This window comes from Ceratotherium simum, chromosome 2 (genome assembly GCF_057802395.1).
Source record: "Ceratotherium simum simum isolate JZ-2026a chromosome 2, ASM5780239v1, whole genome shotgun sequence".
NCBI classification, from domain to species: domain Eukaryota; kingdom Metazoa; phylum Chordata; class Mammalia; order Perissodactyla; family Rhinocerotidae; genus Ceratotherium; species Ceratotherium simum.
Window position 1 is genome coordinate 5989201 of NC_141901.1, and position 18657 is coordinate 6007857.

At 37.7% G+C, this 18657-nt stretch overlaps 1 protein-coding gene across 3 annotated transcripts in view; it reads right to left on the reverse strand.

The window, feature by feature from the left end:
- Positions 1-18657, reverse strand: part of NME7 (NME/NM23 family member 7) — a 216475-nt gene that overhangs the window by 157271 nt on the left and 40547 nt on the right. For all 3 annotated transcript variants that reach the window (XM_087437797.1, XM_004425068.3, XM_087437784.1), the window contains exons 2-3: positions 11677-11784; positions 10759-10925 (exon numbers count right to left, since the gene is read on the reverse strand). In XM_087437797.1, coding sequence (XP_087293923.1) covers positions 10759-10925; positions 11677-11679 — 170 coding nt within the window. In that variant the 5' untranslated portion in view covers positions 11680-11784. The remainder of the gene's footprint in view (positions 1-10758; positions 10926-11676; positions 11785-18657) is intronic.

Below are 18657 nucleotides of genomic sequence, written 5' to 3' on the forward strand. Positions count from 1 at the left end.
GGACACGGCCTCAGCGTGGCCGGAGAAGCAGTGTGTCAGTGCGCGCCCAGGATCCGAACCCGGGCCGCCAGCAGCAGAGCGCACGCACTTAACCACTAAGCCACGGGGCCGGCCCCACGCTAACTTTTAGAATCACACTTTCCTCTAAGAGGACACCTCAGAGCAATGCACTCTCTCCCCTCTGAAGCCACAGAATTAACAGATTTTTGGAGATGGAGATCACCTGAGTGTCCTCATTTTACTGAAGAGGAAACCAGGCCCAGAGAGGTAACCTGCCAAAGGTCACACAGCCAGTCAGTGGCATCTTCAGGACAAAACACCCAGCTCACAAAACTCCTGAGTCTGTGCTCCTTCTACACCACAAATTATATCACTATTAAAATTAAGCAAAGGGAGCATAATCACAAAGTCCTTCAAGGGTAATATCTGCAAATGCAAGATAAAAATCAAATGAGTTGGAATAATTCAATTTATACGACACGCAAAATTATGATAAAGAATTGCTGCCACTTTCCCTGCTTTATTTTCAATTGTTCTGACATATGGGCATTAATTCAAGGAATCCATAAAAGGAGAATGGTTGGCCTTTTCCGAGCTGGCTTTTTTCACCAATGAGACAAACTAAGTTGAAGATATAATTCAAATATCCTTACTTACAATTGGGTATAACTTATGGCTGGTTTTTAAAACTTGTAAATAACAAAAATTGTTCATCTTAGTCTGTTTATTACAAGCCATAACAGACTATCTTTTTCTTTATTTTGAAGCAAATGAGTCACTTAGTGTATTTTATATCATATGGTTTCATTGAAGATACAATTAAGACTCGTCGCTTTTTAGCCCACATTATTTAAACATTATAAGCCAAACTAACCCATAAATTGTTTATGCTAAAGTCTGGAAGAATTTTCACGAACCATAGCTCTTAAAGAAAATATAAAACACATCAGCAGTCATCAATTTCTGTGAACAAGCAGCAACGTGAAACATACAAAATTGACAGAACTTACTTTAAAATGCAATTACATTTGCTCTTTACATGCCTACAGGAGACAAAGGGTTGATTGCTACGATTAATTACTCAGAATAAATTCCTCTGTCATGTCCTCACTGCTTAATTGTTCAACAGATAATAATTAAATGTATTTTGGATGGAAAATAAGAGAGGTATCAATCATACGTGTTATTTAAAAGTGAAGATGGCACACAAAGGGAAAAAGGGTCACAGCACCCTTGTTATGTGGTGCTGCATAACAAACCCCTCCAAGCTGTAGTGGCTAAAAACAAACAATTCTCAAGATTCTGTAGGTTGGCTAGGCGGTGGTTCCACCTGGGATCATTCACGCAGCTGCATTTGGCTGGAGGGTCAGCTGGGGGCTGGGCTCAGCTGGCACTGCTAGGCTTCCCCTTCCTTGTGGTGTTTCATCCTTGAGGAGGCTAGACCAGGCTTCTTCATGTGCAGCCACACAGGGTCCAATGTACCTGCACTTATCAACCATCCCCTTGAGGCATGTTTGCTGATGTCCTTTTGGCCAATGCAAGTCACAGGGGCAAGTCCAGAGTCAGTGTGAGAGGGGACTAGACAAGGATGTGGATACCAGGTGGGATTCATTGGGGGCCACCACTGTAACCATGTACCACAGAGTAATCCTCTCACCTGCACTGAGGCATGCACTGTAGAACGCAGCATGAGAAGCTCTCAAAAGAAAACAAAAAAAATACAAAAATCTTTCTTTCACATTATAACTTAGCAGTGGAGAATGAAAAAAGTTTGGCCAGCCTTCACAAAATTCAGACAGGTTACAGATTTCTGGAAAATAACAACTTTCACAGAGCCATGCAAAAAATGTGTCTTTATACACCATCAGGCTCTGAGCAAACACTGCAGCAAGTATGTACATGATAAAGATGACTAATCAATTGCAGTGTAATAAATATCCTTGATAGTACAGTGCTATGGACTCCAAGTGCTGTCCATCTAAAGGAATGCATTCATAAACTTTAATCCATATTAATTTACGTAAATATTTCAAAAGGTATTCATATTTGCCTTAGGCTTATAAAAACCCACTCTAAAACATCAACCCAAGGCCAAATTTATGGTTTATGTTTTCTTTGCAAGTGTAAAGTGTGTACTTGCCCCATGAATAAAGGAAAATAGTCTTATATGAGGCACCTGTGGAAGAAACGGCACTGAGCCAGAGCTTTCAATTGGCAAGAATGGCAAAATTATTCAGAGCAATCCTTCCACTGAAAACTAAAAACAGTGGATAAGGCTCCGGCCCGGTGGTGCAGTGGTTAAGTTTGCATGTTCCGCCTCTGGGCACGGACCTACTCACTGCTCATAAACCCATGCTGAGGTGGCGCCCCATACAGAAGAGCTACAACTCTACAACTATGATACACAACAATGTACTGGGGCTTTGGGGAGAAAAAAGAAAAAAAAACAGGAAGATTGGCAACAGCTGTTAGCATAGGGCCAGTCTTTCTGGAAAAAAAAAAGGTGGATAAAATAATTTTTAAAAGCAAAGATAAATTGACTAGACACTAAATAATTATTAGTACAAAAGTGAAAGAAAAATGAGGGCCCAGAAAAATGAGAATGAAAGTTGTATTTGCCTTGACAGCATTGCCTGTCTGGCAAATCTGAACTTTAATTTGTACTATGTCACTGGAAGAGGGGATCAAAACTTAATAGAGGATTCTCTTTGGGATCAAGGCTACACCATATGGATGAACCATATGCCAGGCCTTGCGTGGTCTGGCAGCACAAGTTTACATCACCTAGGTGATCTGAGAACTTCCAATTTTGAACTTAAGAGTCATCCAGATTGCTGATGCCTCCAGGAAACAGTCTGAAGCAAACACGATTCCTCCCTAGAAGGAAAGTAACTTCATATTGTACCTCAAATAATTCACATATAAATTCACAACACACATCTATCACACACATATATGCACCCAAACACATACACACACACGACAATCATCATCATACAAAGATAACTACATATACACAGACATACACACAAGGGAAAAAAGACCAATATGAGAGAGAACCAGAAGAAACAGCAAAGAACAGAGAAAGACCCACAAATACCTCAGATACAGGAATTACCAGATACAGTGTAAAATAACCATGCAAACTATGGTTAAGGGACTAAAAGACAATCTACAAACTATCATCAGGCAACAGAAAACTATAAGCTATAACGAATAAATAGATTTGAAAAAGAATCTATTAGAATATCTAGTGATAAAAATACAGTAATAAAAATAAGAACTAGACAAATGGTTTGATAGAAGACTAGACACAATTAAAGAAAGAATTTCGAACAGATTCAGAATGAAGCACAGAGAAACAAAAAGATACAACACAGGTAAGAGGGTAGTATCAAGAATGTAAGTGAAATAAAAACATTTTTAAATGAGGACAAACTGCAAGTCTTCTTGACCGGTGGACATACTTCTAAATAACTAACGGATCAAAGAAGACAACACATGAAAATTAGAAAATATTTCAAACTAAATAAAAATTACAAAATTTCATTAAAAAATGGTATGTGGTTATAAGCAGTATTTAGAGGGAAATTTATATCCTTAACTGCATATATTAAAAATATTGAAAATTGATAGAATATATAATTCTCAAACCAGTAATAAAGAAAAGAGGAATAAAGAAAACTTCACGGTAACTACCCATCTTGAACTGTGTACCTAGCAAATGCATCATTAAAGAAGGAAAGCAAAACAAAAAACACAGATTTAAAAAAAAAGAAAAACTGAGATAGTTTACTACCAAGAAATGAAGGATAAATTCAAGAAGAAAAATGATTCCAAAAGGACAGTTAGATATGCAGGAAGAATTGATGAACAAATGTGCAGGTAAATCCAAGTAAAATTCTCTATGTAGAATCATATAAACTCCAAACCAATAGAGAAAATAGTAGGCAGGTCAATGGCTGCCCAAAGATGTCCACGTCCTCATCTCTGGAACGTGTGAGTATGCTACCTTACGTGGCAAAGGGACGTGGCAGATTTGATTAAGATTACAGGCTTTGAGATGGGGAGACTGTTCTGGATCATTACCGTGGGCCCAATCTAATCACATAAGTCCTCACAATCAGAGAACCTTTCCTGGCTGCAGACAACCAGAGAGATGTCTGAGTGAGAAGGGCTCAGCCTGCCATAGCTAGCTTTACAGACAGAAGGAGGGCACGGCCAAGGAATGTGGGCAGCCTCAAGAAGCTGGAAAAAGCAAGGAAATGGATTCTTCCCTAGCGCCCCCAGAAAGGAAAGCAGCCTTACCAAAACCTTGATCTTAGCCTGATGAGACTTGTGTTGGACTTCTGATCTACAGAACTATAAGATAACAAATTTGTATTGTTTAAGCAACTGAGTTTGTGGTAATTTGTTTATGGCTTCAATAGAAAACTACAGAGTGGGGAAAAAAAAACTGAACTGAGAAAAAACACCTCAACTAACCAAAAAAAAAAAAAAAAAAAAAGTCAAGGAGAAAGAAAAAATAGAAAAGCAAGAAAGCAGTAAAATAGTAAAAATATGTACAAAAATACCAATAACACAACATGTAAATGTACATTTATTAATCTTACCAATGAAAATCTAAAGGTTTTCAGGTTAAATTTAAAAAAGAAAAAAAAAAAAGAGCTATACAGGTTTCCCCCAGTATCCGAAAGTTCGCTTTACACCATTTCACTTTTACAAAAAACCTACATTAGCACCTGTTTTCGCTCACAGAAAGAAATCCTAAGAGGATTTTTGCTTTTACGAAAAAAGGTTAAAAGCAAAAATAGCGCGGTTGGGCATTTGTTTTGCAGCCAGCCATCACAGAGGCTAAGCGGTCAAGCACGCTGCCCTGTTTCAAGCCTTCCACAGCAGCCACAGCAGACGAGGAAACTCGACCTTCGACGTGGAGGCAGACAGACGTAGAAGGTGTGGACGTTAGTGACCTGCCTGCCCTGACAGATTCAGACGGCGATGAGATGTTAATAGATGACCCTCTTGTTCTCTCTCCTACACCCCAGTGTCCTGCACCTCCCACCACCGCAACCTCCGACGGCTCAGCCTAACACACGATCACCACCACCACCGCCTCTCAGCCTTCCCGTGTGCTCGCTGTCTTCCCGGTTCTGGTGAGTGAAACTACACTGTACGGACGTTATCTCTACTTTGTATAGGCTGTGTACTTATCATATCGTTCCTGCTTTTACTATATGTTAGTGTTATTTTAGGTTTATGTATTATTTGGTAGGTGATTTTTTAGGTCTGGGAATGTTCAAAAATTTTCCCATATAGATGAATGGTAATTGCTTCTTCACTTTATGCCATTTTGGCTTACGAAAGGTTTCATGGGAATGCTCTACTTTTAGACAGCAAGGGAAACTTGTATGCTGTTTACAAGAGACACACCTAAAACATAACAAGGCTGAAAGAAAGATGGTAAAAAGACATTAATTAACCCAAATACATTATCAATCAAACCCACTCTATGGAAAGATGGCTAAGGCTGGAGCTGAAAAGGAAACCCAACTCTAATCTGTTAACTAATCAAGAGCCCTCTAATTGAGAAATCAGAATTTTATTTTATTTTATAGAGGAAGAAATCTTCATTTCTCCCTGGGATTTAATAATGGGAAGGCATTTTTCATGGTATTATTTGGGGTGCAGTTATGCTGTTGTTAGGATTATCATATCATCAATAGTAAACTATCCTGGACAATGAGACCATAGATAAGTAAAGATGAGAAAAAGATTAGGGGGGTAATTTTTAGCAAGGCCTTGGTAATTGAACTAACATCTTACTCTAATGTATTTCAGTGCCTTTTAGCAGCCAAACTCAACTGCTCACCACTGGTCCTGGGTGGATATGTAAAGTAACAGTAACTGGTCCTGAGGAAGTAGTTTCCCAAAGGTGAGAGCAGAATTGAACTAATATTCTGCTAGTCTCCTCCCCAACAAGCTGCCTTGGTCTGCTGGAAATTGTTAAGCCAACTGGCTTAAAGAAATAAAACTCCGAGAACAATGGGAATATGTGCACCCTGGCTCCTCATGAGTAAAGTGAGGTCTACTCCATTCCCAGGAGAGAGCGCCATCTCTCCACCCCCTTCATTTGCTCTTGCACATCTGGCCGCACTTAAGCGTTTCTGGTTGCGTGTAGCCCTGCCTCTTCTCTCAGACCTGCAGGCCCTCAAGCAGGGCACAGTCTGTAGTTTTTCTCCTGCTTCCACCTGGTTAGCACAGCTGAGTCAGAGTCCAGCACCTGCATAGAATCCTACCTCTCTCTGGTCTCCTTCTCCTACCTCGACGGGCTGTGCGGCAGGAGGAGAACTGTGGGCAAATGTGCTCTCCAGATCCATCTCTCCCTCAGGCAGGCCCCAAGGTCCAGACTGGGGAAGGAGGGAGGGCAGGGGATGGGGTGGGAGAAGTAGGAATAGGAAGAAATCCTCAACCATTCTCAAATGTAGCTTATACCAAACAGCCTAAATGAAACCCATACTTTATTTTGATCTTCATCTGGCTTCTGTGTCAGAGCTCCATCAGTTAATAATTTGGAGGGGAGAATGGAGACTGAGCACAAGAGATGACCAGAAACTTGTACTATGTCTTTACATCTAAACAGTAGAACCATAAAGCATCAGTTCATTATTATCTAAAATTAAAATCAAATGCTCTGACTCACTGACAACTAATAACATTTACCCATTTGATTTGAGGAGCTTTTGAAAGAGATTATAGATTAAAAATTAGCTAAGAGAGTAGGTCTTAATTTCTCTTACCACGAAAGAAAAATCAATATAAAAAGTAATAATAAGGGGGTGGGAGGAAACTTTTGGAGGTGATAAGTTTATATCCTTGATTGTGGTGATAGATTCACATGTGTATACTTATCTCCAAACTCACTGTATGCATTAAATATCTACAGATTTTTGCATGTCAATCATACCTCAATAAGTGATTTTATTTTATTTTTTAAAAGATTTTATTTATTTATTTATTTTCCCCCCAAAGCCCCAGTAGATAGTTGTATGTCATAGGTGCACATCCTTCTAGTTGCTGTATGTGGGACGCGGCCCCAGCATGGCTGGAGAAGCGGTGCGTCGGTGCGCGCCCAGGATCTGAAGCCGGGCCGCCAGCAGCGGAGCACGCGCACCCAACCGCTAAGCCACGGGGCCGGCCCAATAAGTGATATTAAAAAAGAGAAAGAGAGATAGAAATGTGAATCAAATGTCAGATTTCTACAGTCAAAGGGAATTGGAAAGATGAGGCTAGTTTGTGAGCTAAATTGAATTACATTCACGTATCTGGTAATTGCCTCAAAATTAGCTGATGGGCACATGGAGATCAACTTTCCTCCTCCCTCTCACTACTCCTCCCTCTCTCACTATGCATCCCTCTCACTACTTCTTTCTGGTGTAAAGAAAGGAGTTTAGTTTGATGAATAGGGATGTAATTAGTTCATACATTTTCCTTGACACCATACAGAACTGAGAACTAGGCTAAGTTACAATTATTACAAAGAAGCTATTTCTATGGGACCGTGATAGGCATACATGTATTTCTCCATATGCCCCCTTTTTTTTGTCATTTAAATGAAACAATACTTTTTAAAAACTCTTGAATTCTGAAGAAGTGTATTTAAATCACCCAAATGGTTGCTGGATTTACTAACCCACATGCAGTTAGGAAAGAATCAGACGAGAAAATGGTGAAACAATTTAAGTCGGTAAAAATATAATACTGCATATATTTTTATTAATTATATTTATAAACCCCAAACACTTAAAATCTGTCTTCATATTCTTCTGTTCCTACTATTTTGAAATCAGTCCCATTCAACAGTATTTATTATTTATTAATATAAACAATATTTATTTATTAAATATTATTTACCAACATACTAATGAGAGATTTAATAGAAAGAAATGAGTTTTAGAGTCAAACACAACAAGGTTTACCAGTTTCCCTTTACTTTCTAGCTGTTTGACTGTGGCCAAGTTACTTAACTGTTCTATAAAATGGAATGAACAACATTCACTTTAGACAAATCAGAGTTAATATATATATAAATTATAATTGTTATAGCTATTATTTTATTTTGATTGGGTCATATTATTCACCACATCTCCCTACTTCATTTACTTTTGCTAATTTAAATGAAAACTTGAAGTAGTCTTGAACTGAGATGCATATGAAAAGTGCCTTTCTCAGTGATCAAGCACATGCTCATAAAAATTAAAGCTATATTTATTACTTGCAAAGAAAGGAATTATGGTTGGTATTTCTTTAGTCCCACAGACTTTTACCATTAGATCTTGTAACAACGAGAGATTTCTATTTACCTAATATCCTAAACTTTTTCCCCACTCCAGAGTTACTCTGGGAATCTTTAGTCTTCCTTTTTTATGAAGCACTCACCACCCCAGTGATCCATCACCACCAGTGTACTAACATCCATACTGAGCATCAAACCACCTGGAGAATTACAAATGGCTCGTAAAGAAGTCACAGAAAGAATATTACTACGGGGGTGATTCAGATGTTAGGTAATCAGCTAGTTATTTCAGTGCCAGACCTCAAAAAATAGTTTGGCAGACTTTTTTTCCTACCTAATTGGTTTTTGGAGCTTTTTATATAGATAGCCTTTACTTCCACTGGTGATACCTATTTTTAATTACTGCAACAACCACTCCACAAATGCAAAGAAGCTCCCGAGACAAAACAAAATATAAGCCACAGAAACTAGAGCCAAGAAAGACGACAAAAGAATTAAAACCCTAATTCAAATATAGTCATTCTAGTCTCAGAAACTTACAAACTCACAAATGAAGATATTGAAAATTAAAATATTTTAGTAATACTGAAAACTGACATTCGGAAAAAAAAACATTGTTAAAAAGTCCTTGTTTTCGGTATAACCTGATTTTCAGCTGTGTCTCCAACTTGTTCTGTCTCTCTTCTTAAAACTGAGGAAAAGCCAGAATGACAAATGTAGTTTTGACAAACAATAAAGAGAGAAGATTAAAGAGAGACAGGTGGAGGGCACCATGCTGCGCTTTCTCACTTCACAGGAAGAGCCTCTGCAACGGGAGGGAGGGAAGAAGTCAGGGAGGCCAGCCAGCCGGAAACTCTTTCTCCAGACATAACAATTGTTTTCAATGATATAAACTCATTCATTCAACAAATGTTGTGGAACATTCCCTATGAACAAGGTACTGTTTGAGGCATCACTATCATGGTCTTTAAGGAAGAGTTGTGAACAAGACAGATAAGTTTCTCTGTATCACAATTTTTTTATATATTTTTTCTTCAATTGGTCAGTCAGTATTTATCAGACATATTATGTCTGCGAATAAAGCTCAAGAATAGACAACATTTGTTACAAACAATCTAGACAAAAACATCTTTGTCAACTAGATCAAAGGTCACCGTTTGGAAACAGGGAGGAAATTTTTCAAAAAGAGTAGATAAATTTTAAATTGTTATTCATTGATTCATTCAGCTAACCCAGATAAAGTGCCTGTAACGGGTGAGAAGATGTGCTACGTGCCACAGGGGACATACAAATGCCCTGAGACAGAAGGAGGACAACCATTTCCAGGTCCAATCCATTCTCCTATGATTAAATCCTCCCATTCTTGAGTCAGACCGACTTTGGGCTTTAATCTTGCCTCTACTCTTGACCTCCAGCAAGTTACCTAACATCTCTAAGCCTCAACTTCCCCATCTGCAAAGGGGAACTAATCATGATAGTACCTTTTTTATTAGGTTGTTGTGGGACTTTAATGACATATACAAATCATTTTAACACCATGTCTGATATAATAATAGCTGACAGTCACTGAGTGCTTATCATTACTGCTATGACTCTACTTCTATTAATCTTCACATTCCTCCCCCTTCTGACCTATTGCTTCCATCTTAATTCAGGCTATTTTACTAATTAAATTTAAAAGTTTTTTTATCCAGCAGGACGATGGCTCTTCCCAGCACATGATCCCCAACTTCCCGCCTTTGAACCTTCACGTATACTCATTCCTCTGACCAGCACCCCCCGCACTTGATCTACCTGGGTAAACGTTCAATGCATCCTTCATGACCCAGCTCCAACAGCTTCACAGAGCCCTCCCTACTCTTCCACCAGCAATAACTCGACTGTCCTCTAAGCTTTCATCGAGCTTAAGGCACTCACTACTTTTCCCCCATAAGCTGTTTAACCTATACACCAAGATGTGTTACATTCAAATACTCTCAGTTCCCATTAGATTCATGTTGCAAAGAATGATGAGGCTGTATTAAAAGTCTGTATTTTTTCCCCCAGAAAACAATGACTGCCTAAGACTATGGCCATCACTTTGTTATCAGAGTGAAGGGCAAATCACAGAATCTGCTCCACAAAATTCTAAAAATGTCCTAACACTGAATGGGATCACTGAAAGATATCTACACTGTAAAAACACAAGACAGAAACAAGAAATTAGAATTTGGTACCAAGAAGGACCTAGCCACCCACTTCCGAAAAAATTGGCCATGGAAACCTTGTGAATAGTAGCGAGCATTGTCCAATACAGCCCCAGAAGGTGAAAGGATGGCACAAAAAGACCAGGCAGGGTTCCACTCCGCTGTACACAGGCTTGCTAGGAGTTGGAATCGACTCAATGGCACTAACACCAAAAACAAACCATGACATACAGAATGTTTTAACAAGGAAAAAAATATTATATATAATTGTTTTCTTACTTTTCTTTCCTACTGCCCAATTGGCGAGCCGTATATTGATCTCCATAGTCAATTAGCACCAGTTGTCGAGAAAAGATATTCACTTTGTTGCCTATAAATAAATCTTCCAAGTGAAGGTCATCATATTTGGTCCGCTTTAAAAAGGTGCGATGATTCTTTACATCATGCTGGAACCAAAAACAACAATACAATAAAACAAATAATTATCAATAGGGAATGTTCATCTTATTATAAACTAGAATAGTTGTTAATTCTGCTTTATTAAACATAGGTTACATTCTGTTTTGTTTTTGGTAAAAAAAAATCATAATTTCTTTTATAACTTCTGTATTTCCTAGTCTAATCCAGTAGTAACATAGAAACTTTTTATTACAAATTTAATACTTTAAAAAACACTGACCAGAAAGATATATTTATTGCCAAATCATTTCAGCAAATTAATGCCTATGAAATCCCAGAGAAATTCCAAATTTCTGCTTTTTTGCCTACACCAAATCCCAACATCAAACAGACCCTCCTGTAACAGGGGTTGCCAATGAAGGGACACAAAGAATTAGCAGGGTCTCAGCTCGATCTTCTTCAGTTTCACTTTTTGTAGAGGTAACAGTTTTCAATCACGGCGATGTATTTATGACCATGATAATCTTTATCTATAACCACTTACTGACTATTGCTTAATCAAAAACATATATCATCCCACTTCAGTTTTCTAACCAAAAAACAGTCCTATTTTTGACATTAAAAATAAAGGCACAAAGTTATCTTCTTGTATTAGAATTATAATATCAAAAAAAATTCCACTAGAAATATATATATGTGTATTTTTAGAAGCAACCATATAAAAAGGTAATCCTATTCCTCTCCCTATCCCACCTTCACTCCCTTCACCAACTTTTAAGCAAAGAAAGGCTCATTTACCATTTCAACAGATCCATCCCCTGGGTAAAATAAAAGCTCATAACGTCGAAAAAGTGAAGCATTTGGATCATACCACTCTGCAATGAAAACGAATCTTTCACTATGATTCTGCAAAGAAAAATAGAAGAATTTTAACACTAACATATAAAATATAAGCACTCTTGTATAAATCATACAAATTGAAAGCAAGAATTACCAAATGTTTGCAACAAACGTTACTCCTTATTTATTATATTGAATAATTCTGCTTTTCAACAATATATCAGTTATCAACACACAGAAATATTTCCTTCTCATTTCTTATTGAATATCCTTAGAATATCTCAAAGATGACTTATGAACTGCTTAATGCTTCGCAGCTATCTAATTATTCTGAGTATATTAACAGTGATTGAGAACACGAGCTCCTGATCTGACTACTGTAATAATTCAGTCCTTCTGGAAACAATTTTACATATATACAGATGATCAATAAAATGGTATGAGAAAAAATTTCTGAGAGGCTAGCTCTTAATTATGAAGTTTTCACTGTCCTAAATTTAAGAATCCAGCAATATTAGAATACTGTTGTCATTTAAATTATAGTAAACATCCTTTCTCTCCTTAGTAGTTTCACATGACATATCTTCTTATAGCAATGGTAGAAGAATGTGTTAGTCTAGGTCCTCCTAGAAGCAGGCAAGATGCCAAGACAGGATTACACGTGCAAGAATTTTGTTCCTGTAAGAGAAATTCTATAAGGGAAATTCCTCTGAGAAAATGGGGAGGGAGCCAGGGAAAGCTGAGGACAGACCACAATACAAATCTGACCCCAAGTGAAGGAGAGAGGGAAGGAACGCCAGGTGGAATCCTCCGGGATTGCTGTACAGCCTAAGGAAGGTTCACAAGACCAGCACGGAGTGCTCAAGCCAGTTAGCCCTGAGAGGAGTTCCCCGACTTCCAGGGATCAGCCTGCTTTCGTACCCCTGGCCTCCCAGTCACCGCTGCAAGCAGCCCCCGGGAAGCATGCTCCAAGCGCACAAGTAACAGCGGATTTCAGAGCATGGTAGGTGCGGCCCTTGGTCATTTAAGCTCCCTCTAGTGGGAGGTCTGTGAGGTGCATTTCTATGGCTACCACAGAGGATAAAAAGAAAAAATAAGTCAAAGATTGGCCCTCTTTCCTTGACTATTAAGCAGGATTTCCCATCATATATGTTATTAAAAATACCTTAGCCCCCAAAGGTCCTTCATTACAATAAATAAATGAGGATATAAGGAAGAAAGGAATCTAGGAGTTTGTTGCTAGCTCTGGATTTAGCATCTGATTCTCTGGTTAGGGTATATGGATGGGTTCCTTTTATGCTAATAATTTACTTATAAATTCTAATAGTAGAAGTATGTCTAGTTCTATTTATGATTATCTTCATAAACTATAATGTAGATAGTTCTTAAGGCATTATTTTATTTTTCCCACAATCATCCAAACAGACACATTTGAACAATGTTCATTAGTCAAGAGAAAATAAAGGTAAAATAGGAGACATACTATGACAATTGTAAAAGCCTTTCTTCATACATTTTTTTTCATATTGATTCTTACAAATACAGCTTTTTAAAATTTAGGTTTCACTGTGCATTCTAGTATTATACTTTATTAATATAAAATTTAAATATTAGTAGCTTACAAAATTTTTTACTATGTTAAAATATTCATTCACTCAGACTATTGAACTATTGCCCTCACTAAAATAAATACAATTATAAAATGGAAGAAATGATGGCACATCTAACTGAAGTTGTAAAAGGGCAGAATGATGAGGCAAATGAAAAACCACTGCAGCCTGGCACTTCCATTTATCCAGGTAGCCTAACCACACGACCTGCCATAGACCATAATGCCAAGGCAGGTAGGACGATTTTGCACAGTACGCTATCCAGAAAGCAGTTTAATACAAAGAAAATCAACCGAGACCTACTGTTTCTGGCTGACAGAGAAGTTTATAGCAAACCAATGCTACTTTCCAAGAACAACTAGAAAAGTGGAATATGAAAAAAAATCTGTTTGAAGACCTTGGCGAGCCTCTAAGGCAGCCAGGATTTGACAATCCAAGATCCGGAAAGACAGGAAGTTCACTGAGGTGAGCCCAACATTGTTTGTGCTGCCTTTCCCTGAGGACATGTGCTGAGTCTAAGTGAAGCTGGACAAGGGACTGAGAAGCCCAGAGCCTGGCAGAGGGAGGCTGCCAAGAGGCAGAGAAGCAAGCAGGGCTTTTGATAATCTCACCAGGACAGGGAGACAAAAACTGGCATTTGAGCCTGCCAAAGCAGCCTAGACCTGAGGGGCAAAGATCCTGGAGAGAAGGAAGTCAGAGAGAAGTGAGCTCAAACCTGTGCTTGCTCAGTAGAGCTTTCAGTACTCTCACAGTGGGGGGGGAGAGAAATAAGAATTCAAACCCACAGAAGAGAAGACTGGCTGACCTTCCTGTTGTGACTCCTACAGCATTACACTCTAGGATCATGGGTAATCTAGAGGTAAACTGATCCTTGCAAAGTTTAAAACAAGTTTTGTGTTCACTCAACACTTAGTTCTTGATCATACTGAGGTGACATCTCCCCCATTCTAGCTCCCTGCATCTCCAGAAACTCTACAACTTTTCATACACAATGTTAAGCATTCAGAGATAAACTGCCAGATATACCAAAAAAGACGAGAAAGAGAACAACCAGGCAATAGAAAGAGATCCATGAATAGCCTGGTTACTATCTGACAAAGGCTTCAAAATAACAATGACAGGTATAAAAAAACATACATTGAGATGAAGAATTTCACCGGAGAACCAGAATCTATTTTTTTTAAATCAAGCAGAAATTCAAGAAGAAAAAAATAACTGCCAACATGGCACTCTATAACTAGCACAAATACCCTTCAAAAGATGACGGTGAAATAAAGATATTTCCAGACAAGCAAAAAGATAAAATTTATTGCCAGTGTACCTGCATTAAATGAAATTCTAAACAGAATTCCAAAGGAAAATGATACTAGATGATTCAAGAAATCGAAGAAAGGACTGAAAAACAATGGATATGTAAACGTGGGTAAATCTAAACAAATAATGAGTAAACAAAATAACAGTAATGTCTTATGGGGTATAAAATAAGTGAATTTGAATGCAAGTCAATAAGACTATAAAGGGTGTGAGGGGCAGACAATGTTCTTCAAATTATGTAAAGCAAAGCAAGTATCTCCTACATCAGTTGCTAAATCTGTTCTCAAATTCCAATGAACATCAGTGAACAAGAATCTCTCAAAAAACTGACAAACAAATTGGAGATGTTCTGTTCAATTTATCACCGTCTGTTCTATTTGAATGACTTTTTCTTCTCAGACAACAAGAAAATATTTCTCATAAAGTCTAATAATAATCAGTGACATTCAAACTTTAAGAAATTAATGATAACCATTAATCATGACAATAACAACAATAATAATTTTTAGAGTACCTACGAAGTAGCAGCTTCATTACATACATTATCTCATTTTGTTCTCACAACAGACAATGTAGGTACTATCCCTATTTCATGCACAAGGATATTAAAGCTCAGAAAATTTTAACACTGGTTCAAAGTTATACAGCAAAGAAATGGATAAGTCAGAACTCAAACTTTGGTCCTTCAGATTTTTGAAAGCCCATGCTCTGTCCCATTAAATAGCACTGCCTGTGGAAAATGATGCAAAAGTCAGTATTAAGAAGGTAATCATTCAACGAGCATAATCCAATGATGAACTGAGTTATTTAGCTACTCCTCCATGTAAAGTTAAAATAATTCAAGACGGGGTCATGTTTTGTAAGTTTTAACAATCCTGTAGGAGAAGGGAACTGGATTATTATGACATAGAATGAGGAAATCATGTCACTCCCTGTGACATCAAACATATTTAACAAAATATCTCTTTTCAGTTATATCTCAATTCCAGAATCTTAGGAATCAAGAGTCAGTGAAGTGTGTCCATCTAAGATACCATCAGTTTAAGATATCAAAAAAATTTTATAAAGCCAATGTTATCTAGGAAATTATAGAAATTATAGACCGTGTTGCCCATAAGTTGCTGCTTTGAAACCATTTTCACTGTGAACATTAGTTATTCGAATGTACTCATGACCTCTAAGGAAAAACAATAAAAACAATTACTTTTTTATTGTAAAAGAAAAAAAAGTAAATAGATACCAGAGGTTACACTTTATTGGGCAAAGAATAGAGTTGTGTTATCTTTTAAAATTCCATCAGAAACCAAACAACCTAATGAGATGTTGAAGGGAGAGTTTGCAACACTGTACACCAGTGAAATAAATCTCTGACAAATAACCATCATACAGAAAAAGAAACAATGACTATGTCCACAAGATTTCAAAAATGCCTAAGCTCATGGGACTGACCTCTGGGAGTTCTGACCTAGAGTTTCACAACAGCATCTACTTACAAAGGAAAAAATCTTTCATATTCTCTCGAAAAATTAGCCCATTCCTTCATCTATAACTGTGATTTACCTCAATGAGATTGTTACAAAATACATAATAATAATAATGGAATGTCTATTTACAGATGAGGAAACTAACTCTCAAGCAAGGAAGTACTGTTTCCTCTATGGAAAAAAGTTTATTATGCCAAGTACAAACTGTATTCAAACTTGATTTAAACTTAACTTTCTGATTTACCTTTGCAGTAGAAACTTTGGTTACTTCCTAGAGTCAAAAGATGTCTAGAAATATAACAGCGGTACATCTGGACTTGGCACAAAACAAGGGTACCTCTGAACGTCCCATTCAGGCTGGCATGTCAACTAGCTGCATGACTACACGCATGCACATGCATACACACACGTGAACATACCCACATCCACACATCTAGACTAGAGTCACCTATGAAATATTAAAAATTTTACCGTTCAGCTAAGTTGAGCCAAATCTAGCAAAGAACTTGCTTCCTCTTTTGTTAAATGATATCAAAGCTGAATATCATTTTGTTCGACCCCTTTGTTTTATGGAGCAAGAAACTGAAGCCCAGCAAATATAAATGACTCACATAAAGTCACAGAGCTCATTAATGACCGAGCCAAAACCGGAAACTACACTTGCAATGACTCAGATCTTTCCATAGTATCAGACTTTCAGGGCCAATTCAAGAGGGAAAAACTAACACTTTAGTAGCATATAGGGACACCTCCAGTTTTTTGCCACAGATCTTCTGATGAGAATGTGACTGCCTGGATGACCACAGGGACAATGAAGATTTCAGTTTCTGTCAGAAATACCATCATGCAGAACGTTTAAATATTACACTGTAGCAAAAAAAGACACTTTTTCTTAAAAAGCCAAATCATTTTTCTTCTTCTGAACATTTTAAATATAATTTATATATAATAAAACAGTGGATCCCTCACATTCAAGCACATTTTGTTGCAATTTTGTAAATAATCATTAATGTACTATAGTGAATATTTTAAGCTGAAGGAGTTTGAGAAAAGGGCAGAAGCAGGAAGGTCACTTTGATCTTTACCCAACCCTTCTTCCCTGAAACAGGTCATAAAACCCTCATGTGAGAGGTGCCCTCCCCATACCCAGAAGAAAGAAGCATCCTATCTCCAAAGACAAAGGGACACTGAGAAAAACCCCAACCACCGGGGCCTTGCTAAGCTTCCCCAGTTTACCGCACTCAGCTCACACCCTTTAACCCTCATAGTCCTCCAGGACTGTCCAGCCTTCATCAAACCTAGCATAAAAATGCTGAGTTCTAACTCTTTCCTCAAGTCCTCACTTCCTTAGGAAGGTTCCCATATCACGTAAAACTTACACTAAATAAACGTGTATGCTTTTCTCCTGTTAATCTTTGTCAGTTTACATTTCAGACGCAGCCAGAAACTCTAAGAGGTTCGAGGAAAACTTTTTCCTCCCCTATACACACTATAGTCAGAAAGCTAAGAGGGCCAACAAAATGGAACAGAAGCTTTCACGAGCTGTGGGGGCGGGGTGGGGGGCAGTGTGAGAGACAGAAGTATAGAGGTTAGGCAGCAAAAAGCGCAGTGATTCTGCCAAACGGTAAACAGTAAGAAACAACACCCAGTGGTTATGTAACAATAGCTAAACCTGATGCAGAGTGGGGAAACTATAATCAAGTATTATTAATCCTAAACAAAAAGGGGTTCTGTTCCTGCTGCAAAAGATCACCATAGAGTAACACAATGAGCACTCATTTTCACTGTGAACGAACTTGAGTGATGATGACCTAACTCTTTAATCTTCAATTTTAAATCCTAGTATAGGTAGGGAATAGTTTGCTGGAAGGACACTCAAGAATATGTCAAAAGTAGTTGCCACTGGGCAGTGCCCTGTGTGTGCAGGGGGAGGGGAGACTGGGGAGGGTACTTTCCAATTTACACCTTTCTGAACTACTTGGCCCTGTTTGGTGCTTCTATTACTTTTTTGGTTTAGTATCAAGAGGGGTTTGTTTTCTAATTTATAGTTTTCTGTATAGTTTAATTTCAAATTATATTGAAAAACAGAAGCCAGTTTTTTTTCTTTTAATTACATAAGGACTAATTAAACATCCAACAAAGATATTACTTGTCAGTAGACCCTTTCTCATATATCATTAGAACTTTGGAGCTCTCCCGTTAACAACACTATAAAATCAGAATGTGGAGACAAAGAAGAAACAAAACAAAAAAACAAACAAAAAGAGAGTGTAAGATGAATGTTAAGGAAATATACCAAAATGTAAACAGTTAAATTTGAGTGGCAACATTCTGTAGTTCATCTTCATCTTTATGTGGTTTTTGTTTTTGTTCTCCAGATTTACTATTTGTTTATAAAATCATAAAAAGAGCCCTTTAAAAATCAGTGTAAGCAATCATGTATCAAGTATACGATACAAAAAGAATGGGAAAATTTATACCCAAAGTTTAAGAATCATTTTTCTTCTACTTCTCTGTATTTTCTAAATTTT